The sequence below is a fragment of the Polypterus senegalus genome, chromosome 10, assembly GCF_016835505.1.
Source record: "Polypterus senegalus isolate Bchr_013 chromosome 10, ASM1683550v1, whole genome shotgun sequence".
NCBI classification, from domain to species: Eukaryota; Metazoa; Chordata; class Cladistia; order Polypteriformes; family Polypteridae; genus Polypterus; species Polypterus senegalus.
In genome coordinates, this window is record NC_053163.1 from 23,341,171 (window position 1) to 23,357,176 (window position 16,006).

The following is a 16,006-nucleotide window of genomic DNA, read 5'->3' on the forward strand; positions in this document are numbered from 1 at the left end:
GTTGAGGAGACGTGCAGAAGCCGGTGATGCTGCGACCGGCGGCTGTCCGCCTTTGAATTTTAAAGTCTGAGGGCGGCCGACGACTATAGCAGCGGCGGCGTTTGCAGTGAGCAAAGTTTGACAAAGTTGTGTGTAGCGTGTATTGTAGTCGATGCGTTGATGCCTATTAGGGATCATTCAAACATAATAGATGAATTTGCTACTGTTAAAGCTAGGAGAATCATTCTTTGATGTTTAACTAATAAATTAATGTATTATGTGATTTTTTATTTTTGTGATTCTTTATTTAGTTTTTATAAAAACTAATCATTTGAAATAAAATTTTATTTATACATCCCGACTCTAACCCTAACACCGTCTTAATCCTGTTTGAAGTAGTACATGTAATAGTAATATCCGTCATATCATAACAGAAAATAGGTACGTAGCCGTCTACCCAGGATCGGCCCTGTTCTGTACAAAGGGCTGACGGACACAGGTGCAGTATGCACAGCTAATCAGCAGCTCTAGTCAGGGTATTCCAGACTAACTGGTGTTCTTCATGAAGCTGTACAAGGCTTTTATCGTGTTCTGCTATCACAGAGTTAATGGAGGACTGTCTCAGCATATACGGTATTTGCAAAAAGTAAAAGCAGGTCAAAAATAATTCAACCTTTTCTGACCTGACATACTTTAAAATAGGTCAAAGAACACCCAACCTTGCGTTCCTTTTCTGACCGTAGGTGACCATGTAAAGGTTCTGACATGGAAAGGTGATTGACATTCTGGCCATATAAAGGTGATTGAATTACACAGTTGAATTACAATTACATTTCAATTACATGGTTGACTTACAAAGGTGATTCAATTACATGGTTGAATTACAATTCAATTACATGGAAGGTGATTAAATTACATGGTTCTGACCATTTAAAGGTGATTGAAAAGCACAACTCAGGAGATGGAGATGAGACAATATCAAAGTCACTGAATATGTATTGAAGTCCAGTTAAATCAGCCATGAAGAAATGGAAAGAGTATGGCACAGATGCAAATCTGCATGTACCAAATCTAAGTGAAGAAGAAGACTAGTGAGGGAGGCCTTCAAGAGACCTCAGGGAGCTGTAAGAAGTTACAAGCTACAGTGGGTGAGATTGGAGAGAGTGGGTATGCAATCCCTGTTCCTCAGATGCTTTACCAGTTAAAGCTTTATGTGTCAAGTGAAAGCTACTGGTTACTGCTGAAATCAGCTGGAAGAAGGTTTCTATGGCCTTCTATGGGTTTGAGCTTTTTTGACCATTAGACCAAATGCCATATTTGAACCCTGCACACCATCCCCACCAGGTGGTGATGGCAGCATCATGCTTTGGTGAGATGTGCAAGTGAATGATCCCCCAATGACGTGCGAACAAGGGGGATTGGCCCATTTCCTTATTAGCACTGCAGCCATGATTGCAGCACCTCCCACAGAGTTTGAGAGGGATGAAATGAGAGAGGAACAGAACCGTGAGTGAGCGCAGTATCGTGGCCTTAGAGCCAACTTGAGAGGGAGGACTCATTTAGTCCTGCAGAAGAGTAAACAGTCTGCGCTCTGGGGTGGATCGTTACCCACTGATTTAGTGGAGGAGCGGGTATGATGATGGCGTAGTGCTCCTTAAGGATCTATAAGAAGTCAGGAGAGCGTGAGGGAAGACGGGAGGACAGCCATCTCTGAGCAGTCTGGCAGACGCCAATGAAACCTGCCAAGACTGGGGTGAGGACCACAGTTTCTGGTGTCTCTCCCGGCTGAGCAAACCATTGGGTGAGCTGGCTAGACGGGACAGAGGAAGTTGCGCTGGGATGAGTGAAAAGAATGGAAGAGAATAAACCCATTGGTTGCATGTTTATATATTTATATATATATATATATATATATAAATTTTATTGAATTTTTAAAAATCAAATAACACTCCATACACATAACTTGAGTTTTACCAAAATAAAAAAGAAAAAGTTTCAAAACAAATCAACCCCCATACCTGAGAAAGAGAGCTAGACTAGCAGAGTAAAAGTTTATGCTTGTAAAGACAAATGAATAGAATAATTTATAAATGAATAGAGATAAATGGAGTAAAAGAGGGGAGAGAACCTGCTTCCTCAATTTAAATGTTTATTCTAAAATGTTATTGATTACCTCCTGCAGGTTTTTAAAAAGTTTTGTACAGATCCTCTAAGTGAGAATTAGATTTTTTCCAATTTCAAATAGTATATAACATTAGTTACCCACTGACTTAGAAGAGGTGAGTTAGGATTCTTCCAATTGAGCAAAATAAGCCTATGTGCCAATAGTGAAGTAAAGGCGATACCAGTTTGTTTGTCCTTCTTTACTTTAAGCCCATCTGGGGATCCACCAAACACAGCTGTAAATGGGTTAGAAGGGATAGTGACACCAAGGCTGTCTGAAAGGCATTTAAAGATTTTGATCCAAAATATTGTTAATTGGGTGCCGGCCCAAAACATGTGGCCTAATGAGGCTGGAGCTCGATCGCAACGTTCGCAGGTTCAATCTTGCCCTGGAAACATTTTGGACAACTGTAAATGAGACAGAATAGCTCGATAGATGATTTTAAGTTGAATAATTGTATTCTTTGCACATATGGAGCTCAAGTGAATTCTGTGCATTGCTGCCTTGCATTCCTTTTCCGAAATGTTGAGTGAGAGATCCTTTCCCAATGTACTCTGGGATATTTGAAAGAGAGGGACTGTAAAATGTTTTTATATGTTACAGAAATGCTGTCTGAGTCCTCAAGACTGATTAATATTTTTTCCAGAGTAGACATAGGTGAGAGGTGAGGAAAGTCAGGGAGATTTTATTTAACAAAAGTTTCTACAGTGGTGTGAAAAACTATTTGCCCCCTTCCTAATTTCTTATTCTTTTGCATGTTTGTCACACAAAATGTTTCTGATCATCAAACACATTTAACCATTAGTCAAATATAACACAAGTAAACACAAAATGCAGTTTTTAAATGATGGTTTTTATTATTTAGGGTGAAAAAAAAATCCAAACCTACATGGCCCTGTGTGAAAAAGTAATTGCCCCCTGAACCTAATAACTGGTTGGGCCACCCTTAGCAGCAATAACTGCAATCAAGCGTTTGCGATAACTTGCAATGAGTCTTTTACAGCGCTCTGGAGGAATTTTGGCCCACTCATCTTTGCAGAATTGTTGTAATTCAGCTTTATTTGAGGGTTTTCTCAAATCTCAATTGGATTCAGGTCAGGACTTTGACTAGGCCACTCCAAAGTCTTCATTTTGTTTTTCTTCAGCCATTCAGAGGTGGATTTGCTGGTGTGTTTTGGGTCATTGTCCTGTTGCAGCACCCAAGATCGCTTCAGCTTGAGTTGACGAACAGATGGCCGGACATTCTCCTTCAGGATTTTGTGGTAGAAAGTAGAATTCATGGTTCCATCTATCACAGCAAGCCTTCCAGGTCCTGAAGCAGCAAAACAACCCCAGACCATCACACTACCACCACCATATTTTACTGTTGGTATGATGTTCTTTTTCTGAAATGCTGTGTTCCTTTTACGCCAGATGTAACGGGACATTTGTCTTCCAAAAAGTTCAACTTTTGTCTCATCAGTCCACAAGGTATTTTCCCAAAACTCTTGGCAATCATTGAGATGTTTCTTAGCAAAATTGAGACGAGCCCTAATGTTCTTTTTGCTTAACAGTGGTTTGCGTCTTGGAAATCTGCCATGCAGGCCGTTTTTGCCCAGTCTCTTTCTTATGGTGGAGTCGTGAACACTGACCTTAATTGAGGCAAGTGAGGCCTGCAGTTCTTTAGACATTGTCCTGGGGTCTTTTGTGACCTCTCGGATGAGTCGTCTCTGCGCTCTTGGGGTAATTTTGGTCGGCTGGCCACTCCTGGGAAGGTTCACCACTGTTCCATGTTTTGCCATTTGTGGATAATGGCTCTCACTGTGCTTCGCTGGAGTCCCAAAGCTTTAGAAATGGCTTTATAACCTTTACCAGACTGATAGATCTCAATTACTTCTGTTCTCATTTGTTCCTGAATTTCTTTGGATCTTGGCATGATGTCTAGCTTTTGAGGTGCTTTTGGTCTACTTCTCTATGTCAGGCAGCTCCTATTTAAGTGATTTCTTGATTGAAACAGGTGTGGCAGTAATCAGGCCTGGGGGTGGCTACGGAAATTGAACTCAGGTGTGATACACCACAGTTAGGTGATTTTTTAACAAGGGGGCAATTACTTTTTCACACAGGGCCATGTAGGTTTGTATTTTTTTTCTCCCTAAATAATAAAAACCATCATTTAAAAACTGCATTTTGTGTTTACTTGTGTTATATTTGACTAATGGTTAAATGTGTTTGATGATCAGAAACATTTTGTGTGACAAACATGCAAAAGAATAAGAAATCAAGAAGGGGGCAAATAGTTTTTCACACCACTGTATATATTTGAAGGTAGTGAAAGAAATGTGTTGCTGGAAAGTTAAATTTGGAGTGTAATTGTTCATAGGATGCGAAGACATTGTCTATGTACAGATCTCTAAGTGATTTAATCCCAAAATTTTTCCAGACATTAAAAACTGCGTACGTTTGTGAGGGTGGAAAAAGTTGGTTATCGTGCAGAGATTCCACAGATAAAAAATTCTCTATCTTAAAATACTGCATGGTTTTATTCTGCGTTTTATTGTTGGACTGTTTATGGAATTCTAACTCACGGAGTTTCACTTTGATTGCATGGATTATTTATTTCTTGATTGAAGATTGTTGGAAGCACTGTGCTTTGGACACTTTTGTCTGGTTTTTAATAAAACCCCTTGCTGTCTGTGTATGCCCGGCTCATCTGTGAGTATGTTATAGACTATTCCCAGTTCAAGAGGCTCCCAGAAGCAGCCAGGGAGTATGGAGCAAACCTGAATAAAGTGAAAGTAAGTCGTGGACAGGGTGTTACTCATTGTTAGGCACAGCAGCCCCCAATCATAACTGCTCAAATCACCGCCATCAATTAAACCCAAACTGTGGATCTAATTAACCAATCAGGTCCATCTTTTTATTTTCCTGCCTTTGCCATTGCATAGTTGACACTCATTTCATTAGGTGGCTCTTTCTGCAGTTTTAGTTATTCATTTACCCGTCTAATAGCAGTCTCCCTGCTCATTATTCCTGTGTGTTTGCTTTGCAGCTCATGCAGTGCAACAGGGAAATAGACAGCCAAGTGCAGAATAAGAAAGAGTGGCTTCACCTTATGTATACTGTTACTATGGTTACACTGGTTATTAGGGAGGTTAAGTAAGTAGAGCATAACTTCACTCACTTTAATAAGGAATGCAATGTACAGCTATTGTGATGTTTTCCAGCCTGACTTTTTCCGTATTTCACAGGCTGAGTGAGGTTAATATCTTCACCCCAGATCTTGTTTAGCTTTTATGTCACTAGTGGAGCTCCTTCCCTGCACATATAGTTATTTTTTAAAGGGAAATGCATTGCATTAGGCTATGTGTGAGTGGTGATTGTCCAACAAGTAAGTAGTTACGTCTCCTTGCAGGTATTCTTTGAGATGTTGAATACACTTTAAAACATTTTGTATTCACCCATTAGATACTGAGAGTGTCACGGAGGATAGATGTGTATCCTGGCTGGATGATGGCATGACTTTGAGATAAAAGGGAAGGTTCAGGGGATGGACAAGCAGAAGCAGTTCCATCCTCCACATGTTAGGTTGCCATGTTCTGCTGGAAGTGTACCAGCTTGGACACCCACAGGGCTTCATGGAAACTGGAGTCTAGAAGTACAGCCCTGTCAGGGTCCCTGGGTGCCACAAGGGGGTGCTGTTAGGGAAGGAATACCCTGACTTTCAAAAAACCTGGAAGTACTCCCCGGAAGTCATGCCAGGTCCGCAGCAGCTGTTTGGGGCCAGCATAAAATGAGCCAGCAGCCTTACCTCAGAGGTTCAAAGTCAGGAGGCAGCAGGTAACACTCAGCTGGAGGTGGAAGGAGAAGAAAAACTTAATTCTTTGTATGGTTTTGGGCTGGGTTTCATTTTTTTATACTTGTTGGATTAAAAATTCCATTATTTGAACCCATAATGGACATTATTGGGTCTGGGGCTCAGTGCTGCTCCCTAGTGGTTACAATACATACAGGTGTGCTAAGAAGCGTCTCTGGAGATCTTTACTGTCCACTGCTATCAGGCAATTCAGTGCTTCAACCCAAAGTACTTTAAGTTTATTTTTATTTATTTATTACTTACCGATTGATTGATTGATTGATTGGGTGTATTATGAGTCCTGTGAGTCTGTATTCTTGTTTTTTTATGATTCTTCTACTGTATGTATCTCAGTTTCCCCATGAGGTTAATAAAGTGTATCTAATCTCATCTAATTTCCTTCATTGCACTAAAGATATAAATAATTTATGGCCTTTATGAGCCTTGCATCCGCATCATTCTTCAGTATTTCATATTGCAAAACTGCTGCTTTTTTGGGGGGCAGCTAATTAATGTATCATAGCAAGAGGGGATAAAGTGTGTTTTGTGGATTAAAGGGGTCATGTTTTCTCCCACAATCCTTTTCTCCAGTTTGAGGATTTACTTTCTACATGCATTTGGACTTTTTCTAAAACCAGAAGCCAATTCTCGATAAGATGGGTAGTGTCAAGTTCTTACATTATATTCTGTATTTACTATTGTATAGGCTGGTTTATGTAAAATTAATTTTATTTCCTATTTTGCTAATACTTTGCATCTTAATCGTCACATTTAGTATTGTCATTGCGCCCAATTTTGTTGCAGATGTTTGTTAGTATGCATAACTATTGCCGGGTACATTCCAAGCATGTAATGACAGGCTGAGATGGCATATTATGGGAGAACGTAAGCTGCTTGCATTGCTAGGGTGTGCCATCCTGAAGGAACGTGAAAATAAAATTCATTCATTACTGAATCAGCTTAATCCAACTTGGGCAACAAGCTAGGAACCGGGGTCTAAGTGAAAGTGGAGTTTATGTCACGGCACAGTAGCACACACACTCACTAATTTGAAATCTTAACATTGTGGAAGGAAAACCAAAGTACCTGAAGAAAATATTCTGCAGACTTGACATTCAGTACCTATAAAAAGTTTTCAATCCCTTGGAAGTTTTCACATTTTATTGTTATACGACACTGAATCACAGTAGAGCTAATCTGGCTTTTCCAACTTTGATCAGCAGAAAATAAGTGAAAGGGAAAAGTGATCAAAATTAATTACAAATATAAAACACAAAATAACTGATTGCATAAGTTTAATATGACACACCTAAACCATCACTGGTGCAGCTGATCTTTTTAGAAGTCACTGATTATTTCAATAGAGATGAGCTGTCTGGGGTTTCAATTGCTTATAATGTCAATGAAATTCTGTATCTGAAAGGTCCATCTTGTTGTGAATCACTATGGTGGCCTAACCTACACAATGAAGACAAAAGAGTAAGCAACTCTGTAAAAAAGCGATTGAAAAGCTCAAGTCAGGGGATGGAGACAAGAAAATATCTGAGTCACCGAATATCCCTTGGAGCCCATTGAAATCAGTTGTTAGGAAATGGAAAAAGTATAACAGAGCAGGAAATCTGTTAGAGCAGGCCATCTCCAAAAACTGAGTGATTGCAAAAGAAGATGACTCATAAGGGTGGCTATCAAAAGAGCTATGAGAACTCTGAAGGGGTTTCAAGCTAAAGTGGATGAGATTGGAGCGACTGTGCAGACAACGATAACTTGACCAGGTACTTCACCAGTTGCAACTTTATGGGACATGGAAAGCCACTGTTAAAAAACACTTGTTAGAGTTTGTTAGAAGGCCATCAAGAGACCTATGAGAACTCTGAAGAAGTTATAAGCTACAGTGGCTGAGATTGGAGAGACTGTGCAGACAGCAACTCTCACGTGCAATGGAAAAACTTAGTAACTGCCATTTTTTTTTCAAAATTGAGTTTTTTAAGTTTTTGGAGTTACTAGGTTTTTCCTTGATGTTATAATTTAGTGGTGATGGCCAAATATGTCTTCATTCCAGTCATAGCACCATGGAAGAAGCCAGTATGTATGCAGTATTTTACATACTGCAAGACAAAAACGTAGCAACTCCACTGACCAATGAGGAAAGACCGCCTACCAATGAAAACGTTGGATTACGATCACATGATTTAAATGTTACGACTGCACAATTTAAATGGCAGGTGTTGTTTATCATGAAAAAAACAATATTGTGCACGTGAAGCTCAGGAAAAATGAAATCTACAGATCGTTAATTATAGGGGTGACATCATTTTCTCAATTTGCCGAAAACCTGAAAGATGTGACACACAAGGTTTTTCCATAGTTGGTGAGAACTGGTGCCTGGGTGCTTCACCCTTTGTAGCTTTATGGGAGAGTGGCCAAGAAAAAGCCACAATTAAAAAAAAGCGCACAAGACATCTCAGCTAGAGTTTGCCAGAAGACACATGGGAGACTCTGAAATCAGCTGGAAGATGGTTCTATGGTCCAAATTTGAGATTGTAAGGTTTCTAAACTCTTTTGGGACTCCCCCCAACGAGACAACACGCCGAAGAGCATCCCAAAGTGTGATTGCCACATCTGTGGAAGACAGTCTATCTGTTGCCAGGGCAACCTCATGGTCCCAGTGCTGCAGAGAAAGCAAATCTGAGCCAAACCGCGGTCGCGCTATAAGTGCCTGTCGTTGATGGGTGATGCAAGGAACATTATAAATACAGGGAACAGTATTACTTGGCCACTCACCTGGCCATGACTCTGCCTAATTGCTGTGTCTGTGTATAGAAGAGTGGTAGATCCCACTGCAATAAATAACCGTGCTGTTCCTGTTTCAAACTGAATAAAGCTTGTTTTGCTAAAACACTGAGACTCAGCCTCATGTTTTGGGGTGCAAGACAGGGACTCACACGTCACAAGATGCTTAACCATGAGACTGAACACCATGTTTGGCAAAAGCTAAACACCGCACACCATCCTCACCATGAAGCATGGTGGTGGCAGCATTATGCTGTGGTGATGCTAAATGGCAGCAGGCCATGGAATGCTTGTGTGGGCTGAGTGTAAAATCAATAAAGCAAAATACTTGGAATTTCTGGAGGAAAATCCGATGCAGTCTGTAAAAAAATAGGCACCTTGGACGAAGATTTGCTTTCCAGCAAGACCACGACTGTAAGAATGAAGCCAAAGCTACACAGGTATGGCTTAGAAACAACATTAATGTCTTGGAGTGCCAAGTCTCAATCCAACTGAGAATTTGTGGCTGTTCATTGATCATCGTCATGCAACCTGACAGAGCCTGAGCAGACTTACAAAGAAGAACGGGGAGAAGTGACAGTGGACTGATATGCAAAGCTGATTGAGACCCGAGAAAAACAGACTCAAGGCCATCATGGCTGACAGAGGTGCATCGACAAAATACAGACTTGAAGGGGGGTGAATACTTATGGAATCAATTCTTCTGTGTTTTATATTTGTAACTTTGCAGAGATCTGTTTTCAGTTTGATATTAAAGATTTGTTTCATGCTGTTCAGTGTTAAAGACCCAAGTTAATTCTCCTGTGACTCAATGCTTTTTCTTTTGTTCTTTATTTTTGCCTTATACAATTTCTTATATTAGGAATTTGTTAGCTTTCACAAACCCCTTGGGGTCACAGCACAGGGTCAGCCATTATACAGCACCCCTGGAGCAATTGAAGGGTAAGGGCCTTACTCAAGGGCCCAGGAGAGAAGGATCTCTTGAAGTAGTAGCTGGATTCAAACCAGCAACATCCCAGATTCTTAGCTTCAGAGCCACCACTCTGCCCTTCATGTTGTATCTCTCTATTATAAAACAAAATCTTGGAAGGAGACGAGACGTGATTTTCTCAGAGAGACATTAAACACCCGTGAGACGAGACTTTGTGCCAAGAGATTTAACCACACCCGGGGCCGGAAATGAAAGATGAAGAGTAGATGACAAAGTAGAACATCATAAAGAATTCAAAAACGTTGGCACAGCACACATGCAGAGCAGGTTAGAGATAATGGAAATATGAAAATTCGAAAGTCTCAAAAAAAGGATAGTAAAGATTGCATTAACATAAACAAATGGAAATTATTACTCGGTGAAATAACGGCACAATGAAAAGAGATTGAATATATTGTTCGGATTTAAACTTTAAGTCAGAGACTTGTAGATCATGTAATTCGTGTTGCCATCAGGGGAAAAAAAAAGTAGTGTTTCTTCCCAATGAATAGGCGTATCCAGGAGAATTAAAAGATTCCAAAAACGTTGGCGTGCTACACATGCAGAGCAGGTTAGAGATAATGGAAATACGAAACTTTGAAACTCTCAAAAAAATATAGTAAAGATCGCATTAGCGCAAACAAAAAGAAATTATTACTTGGTGAAATAACAGAACAACAAAAAGAGATTGAATATATTATTCGGATTTAAACTTTAAGTTGGAAAAAACATCCAATGGAGTGAAAACTTTTTATAAGGCACAGTAGCACACACAGTCACTTATTTAGGATCCCTAATCAACCAAACCAGTATTTCACTTCATCTTTGTCCACACTAAAATGGCAAAAACACATATGATGCAGACATTCACCTACACTGGGCATGCACACATTGGCAGAAAAATCCTTTAAGGGATGTTAACACCGCCAGCCACAGGATTTATCACAAAACTGTGAACAGTAAATGATTTAGCTTTTTCGCATTTATGCAGAATTTAAACTCTAGAAAATCCCATTTTGGATGCCTACAGGTAAGCAACACAACAAGCGTCATGGAAAGCAACTCCTGTTTGTCCGCTATGCTAAAATCTGTTTTCCTTCCATGAAGGGTGACCAATCAGGGAAAGAGACATTATAATGAGTAGGATCTAATCAGTGAAAAGATCACATAAGACCCACCAACCAATCAGAGTGTGAGTAGAGTCAGCATTTTCAAAAAAAGTCTGCTTTGGCCGATCCACATTACATCTCTGAGGCCACATTTTTTCGAGGTTGACGGCTCCGTAGAATTTTCAAAAGTCTCTGTTTTCTGGGGTTTAAAACCCAGAGTTAGTGTTAGTGGAAGACCAAAATGGAGACTGCATTTTTAAATGATAACATGGTAGTGGGGATTGAACCTACTGTAAGTCTAATCCATTCGCTTCCTCCATTTTGTATTCCCACCCAGACTGAACTGGAGGCAGCAAGGACTGACATCAGGAACAGAATCCGACAAAGACAGGGGAATGTTGAAGAACTGAAACAAACTGTGACTCGGATTAAGGTAAGATTAAGCCAAAGTGGACATTTGCCTGACAGTTTGTGCTTTTATCTGTTATCTGTTACATCTAATATTATTAATGGGATGAAGGTATCTCAATTACTGTTTTATCGTGACAAAATCAGGTCTGGTGTTTCTCTGTAATTTTTTTATGTACGTTCCTCAAGTGTTTGTGAAAATCGATGTCTCTGCACAACGGTTTTTACAATCAAGGAATTCATTTTTGACATATTATTGTTGAAGACATCCCAAAAACCCTGAAAATTGTTTGCATTATGCAGTGATGCCATTTTGTTTTGCATTGGTAGATACCATTTGTGGTGTTTCCCAGAATTCCCTGGGGCTCTGAAGTGTATGACATCATCAGTTCGACCTTATAAAGATCAATGATCTAAGATTAGGATACAACTGTGAATTTTTGATGAACGATTCTTTTATCTGTGTTTCTGGTATAAAGACTTCTTTTGATGTTTCAACATTGATTTTTGGTTAGCGCTATAGGTTTAAATTCTGGTTAATGAACTCTGATTGCATTGCGTTTCCTGGTCCTTTATCTAAAAACCTTACAGTTTCTTAGAGTGTTGGAATCAATACTGCTGCATGTCGGTACGAGTGTGGATGTAAAACTTTCACTGTACCATGTACACGTTACAATGCTGATCTGACATTTTCAACGCACAAGTGACAATACTCCTCTTTCTCCTTATACTGTATTTTGTAAATTTGAGGGACAGTATTGTCAAGTGTACAGTACAGTGAATTTTTTTCTTGCTTGTATACCAATAAAATGTGAAAACTGTAAGGTGGTAAATACTTTTTCATGCACAATTAACTAAAAGTCCTCACGTCTGAATGCCCGTACTCAGTTGTAACTTGGAGCCGTGCTCATCTGGCTTGTTTCCATCTCATTGGAGCACACGATTGTGACTCGCTTGGTGTTTAACTCAATGAGTGGCTATTTCTTGTCCAGGTGGAGTGTCTATTATTTGCTGAAGCTGCTCTCGCAGCCAACTGAGCTGACATGACGGGGTTGCTATCTCTGCACCCTTCCAGTAATCTCCAAAGAAGGAGAGAGACCTTCATTTGAGGCACAGTATAGAGAGGATCCAAAAAAGCTGTTTCCCCGATTTATGAAAATCGCTTTGGATATTGTTGCTGTTCCCTGAATTTTGTATCTGGCTAAACCACACACCTTTCTTAATGTTGCAGGTTATGGACACCCGGTGTGCTATGATGTATACAAACACACACAGAGTCACAGCAGGAGTTCTATAAAAAATTAACTGAAAGAATATTCAAAATGAACATGTCATCGTTTCATGGACAGATTAATCAAAATCCTTGGTATATTTGTAATCTCTTCCAAAGGTTGAAATTTTTGCCATTTTCCTGTTTCCATCTGCTAGTTCATTTTTATGTGGCTGTTCCGTGATTCTTTTGGTGTTCTGTACATCGCAGAAATCTTACAGCCATACTTGTGGGACAGACCCGGCCCCCCATAACTAGGATGGGTGTGTTGGTATAGATGAATGGATAAGCCACGCTGCACAGCTAATATGTGGTGAGTCAGAGAAGTAATAAGCTTACAGCCTTAGAAAATTACATTTTTTATTGAATTGAGATATTTGGCAGAGGCATCACGGAACTGGATGACATCCAAAAGCCATCAAAGATGCTTTAGAACTGTCCAGGCTAGAAACATTCTCCTTCATTAACTCCATTAACAGAGTTTACTTTTAAAATTTAGAAATGTACTGCAGATGGCAAGAAAGTGCATGAGCTGATAATGCAATTCCGACTTCTTTGTCTCTCATTTAGGCCTCTGCAGAAAGAGAGTTACAAGAAACTAAGATGGCCTTTACTGCGCTGATCCGCAGCATTAACGAAACCCACAGGAAAGTGGTACAGCTGATAAAAGACATGGAGAAGACAGAAGTGGAGAAGGTGGAAGGGCCCAAGAGGCAACTAGAAACTGAGATCGAGGAGTTGAATAGACGAGATGAACATCTTGTACAGCTGTCAGAGTCGGAGGACTCCATTCATTTTCTCCAGGTGATAAGGCCCTTATGTAGATGGCTTGAAGGACATTATCATATTCATTAGCTTTTCTGTATTTGTAGAATGAAGTAAGGATAGGAAGCAAAGGTTTACGTGTTTTTGAAATGGTGACCCCGTTGTTACTGCTGCTGTCCCATCTGTTATCCACACTGCCTCTCTGTTGATGTCTCTGCTCTCGTGTTGTTCTTTTCTGGTCCGATTGGATTCCATACTTGTGGTGACTCCTTGCTGGGTTGTAACCACAAATCCTGTGGTGTCTGACTTGTCCTTTTAGATCAAGGTGGACCGTTCCTAGTTCTTAAATAAAGAAGAAAAGCAGGAGGTAAACAACAAGCCTTTGCTTCTCCTTTGTGCTGCGCTGCACGTCCACTCACGATCAGGTCTCACCCAACACTCCCCTGCTAAAGCACATGGTGCTCCTCTGTATATTCCAGTAGACAGATGAGGAACCGCAGATAGGAACAAATGTGTTGGTCCCCTTACAGTTCATTGAAAATGAAGTTACTACTTAAATTGCTAGTTATTTAGAGTATAGGTATAATTTATGGCTCTTACTGAAGTAAAATATAGTAATTGTCCCTGCTCCTGCATAAACAATTAGGAGACGGAAGTGTAAGAGCCAATCTTAGAAAGCTAATGCCTTAAATTAATCTCATATTAGTGCTTGCTTAATTTGAATAGAATATAATTAGCAGACCCCCGTGACCCTATTCGGATTCAGCGGGTTAGACAATGGATGGATGGATGGATAATTTTCTGTCATTGCTATAGATTATGGTATAATCTTTTACCCCCTGTGGTTAACGTGAAATAGAACCTTCTTAGCTATATCTGTAATACAGTGTGTGTCAATTAAGTCATTGTGTGTGTTTTGGAGTAGGCGCATTGCTAGCAGAGCCATTTGCAGTATGCGATAGGCATACAGTTTTCAAAATTGTAGCTGTGCTTACCCAAAATTACCAAACTTCTGAAGCTTTAGTTTACTTCATGGGATTCTGGCAATAGTGTGACACGTTGAAATGATTCCCCAGGCAAAATATCTTCATCTTTAAAAGCTTTAGTAAAAAATCAAAGAAAAACAGTTCACACAAAGTAAAGAAAAATCCTTGTTTAAAGAAAAAAACAGTTTACGGCTTTATCTTGTTTCACTTCTCTAAGTTTGCTCATGCAGTTGAACCATTTCTAAGCAGTCAGTAGTACTAGAGTGTTGTACCGTGTTAGCCATTATGAATGGAGTGAAAAGTCAAGCAAAATGACACCTTTTCTTGGCTAACTAAAAAGATTACAATATGCAAGCTTTCGAGGCAACTCAGGCCCCTTCTTCAGGTCAGAAAACTTTATGCTTACCCATTTACAAACTGCGATTGGGTCTATCAGAACCCTGCTGGCATGGAGACTAATTCTAAGCTGACTCAATTAGCACACTGCATTACAGATACAGTATAGCCAAGAAGGTTAAATTTCACTTTAACCACAGGGGGTAAAGGCTACACCATAATCTATAGCTATGAAAGAAAATGATATTATATTCAAATTAAGCAAACACTAATATGAATTTAACTTAAGGCATTAACTTCCTAGGATTGTCTCTTACAACTGCTCTATGCCTCCTAAAAAGTGAAGAAATGAAAAGCACTTCTCCCCTGTATCCCTGCATGCCTTTAATAAGTCCTCAAGTACAGCAAAACAAGCGTGAAAAAAGATGAAGTGTTGCTTATTCTGCAAACATATTCTAAGGCAGGGGTCACCAAGTCCGGTCCTGGAGGACCATCGTGGCTGCAGGTTTTCATTCTAACCCTTTTCTTAATGAGTGACCTGTTTTTGCTGCTAATTAACATCTTTTGAACTAATTTTAATTGACTTGTTCTTGAAGACCCAGACCCCTTAATCCTTTCTTTTTCCTTAATTAGCAGCCATACAATAATGAGATACAACATGAGCCAAAACAACTGGTGTTCATTATACAATATCTGAAAATAAAGAAAGGTGACAGTCTCAGGAATGTTGATTTGCTCAGGCCCACAAACATTTTAATGGTGCACTTCGAAAAAGAAAATCAACAATTTCGGAAATGTCTGCTAGTGCACCATGAGAGCATCAACAAGCCATGGAATTAAAGAACGGGTTTAATTAACAACAAGACTCGACACCTCATTAATCAACTGGTTGGAGTGAAATTGGTTGGCGTTTGAGGCCCTCACTTAGTTGGTCTTCTCTTGGCTCCCTCATTTCACATTTCATTTCTGTTTGGGTGCCATTTAAGGAAAGAAAGGAAGCAATTCAGAGTAACAATGAAGAAATTCAGGGGAACAAATCTTAAACAAGCAATTCAATTAAAGTGAATTCACAAGAAGTTAATTGGCAGCACAAACAGGGCACTCATTAAAAAAAAGGGTTAGAATGTGTGGACGCTAGGGGTCGCTGTTGCCCCGTTGAACTCACCAGACAGACGTCCAGGACACACGTTTAAAACACCAAGAATAATTTGAATAATTCTTTCAAATAAAGTACACAAAGCACCGCACACTCCACAACTATCCAATAAATCAATAATCACAATAATAATAAACAATAACCAATCCTCCACTCCCAGCAGCTCCGTTCCTCTACCACCCAACTCCGGCTCCATCTGCTGGGTTTCCCACGGTCCTTTTAAATTCCATGACCCGGAAGT

General features: G+C 39.8%; 1 protein-coding gene across 1 annotated transcript in view; it reads left to right on the forward strand.

The window, feature by feature from the left end:
• The window catches only part of LOC120538134, a 97,886-nt gene that overhangs the window by 71,615 nt on the left and 10,265 nt on the right, over nucleotides 1-16,006 (forward strand). Inside the window, exons 11-12 of the mRNA XM_039767568.1 lie at nucleotides 11,182-11,277; nucleotides 13,093-13,326. Coding sequence (XP_039623502.1) covers nucleotides 11,182-11,277; nucleotides 13,093-13,326 — 330 coding nt within the window. The remainder of the gene's footprint in view (nucleotides 1-11,181; nucleotides 11,278-13,092; nucleotides 13,327-16,006) is intronic.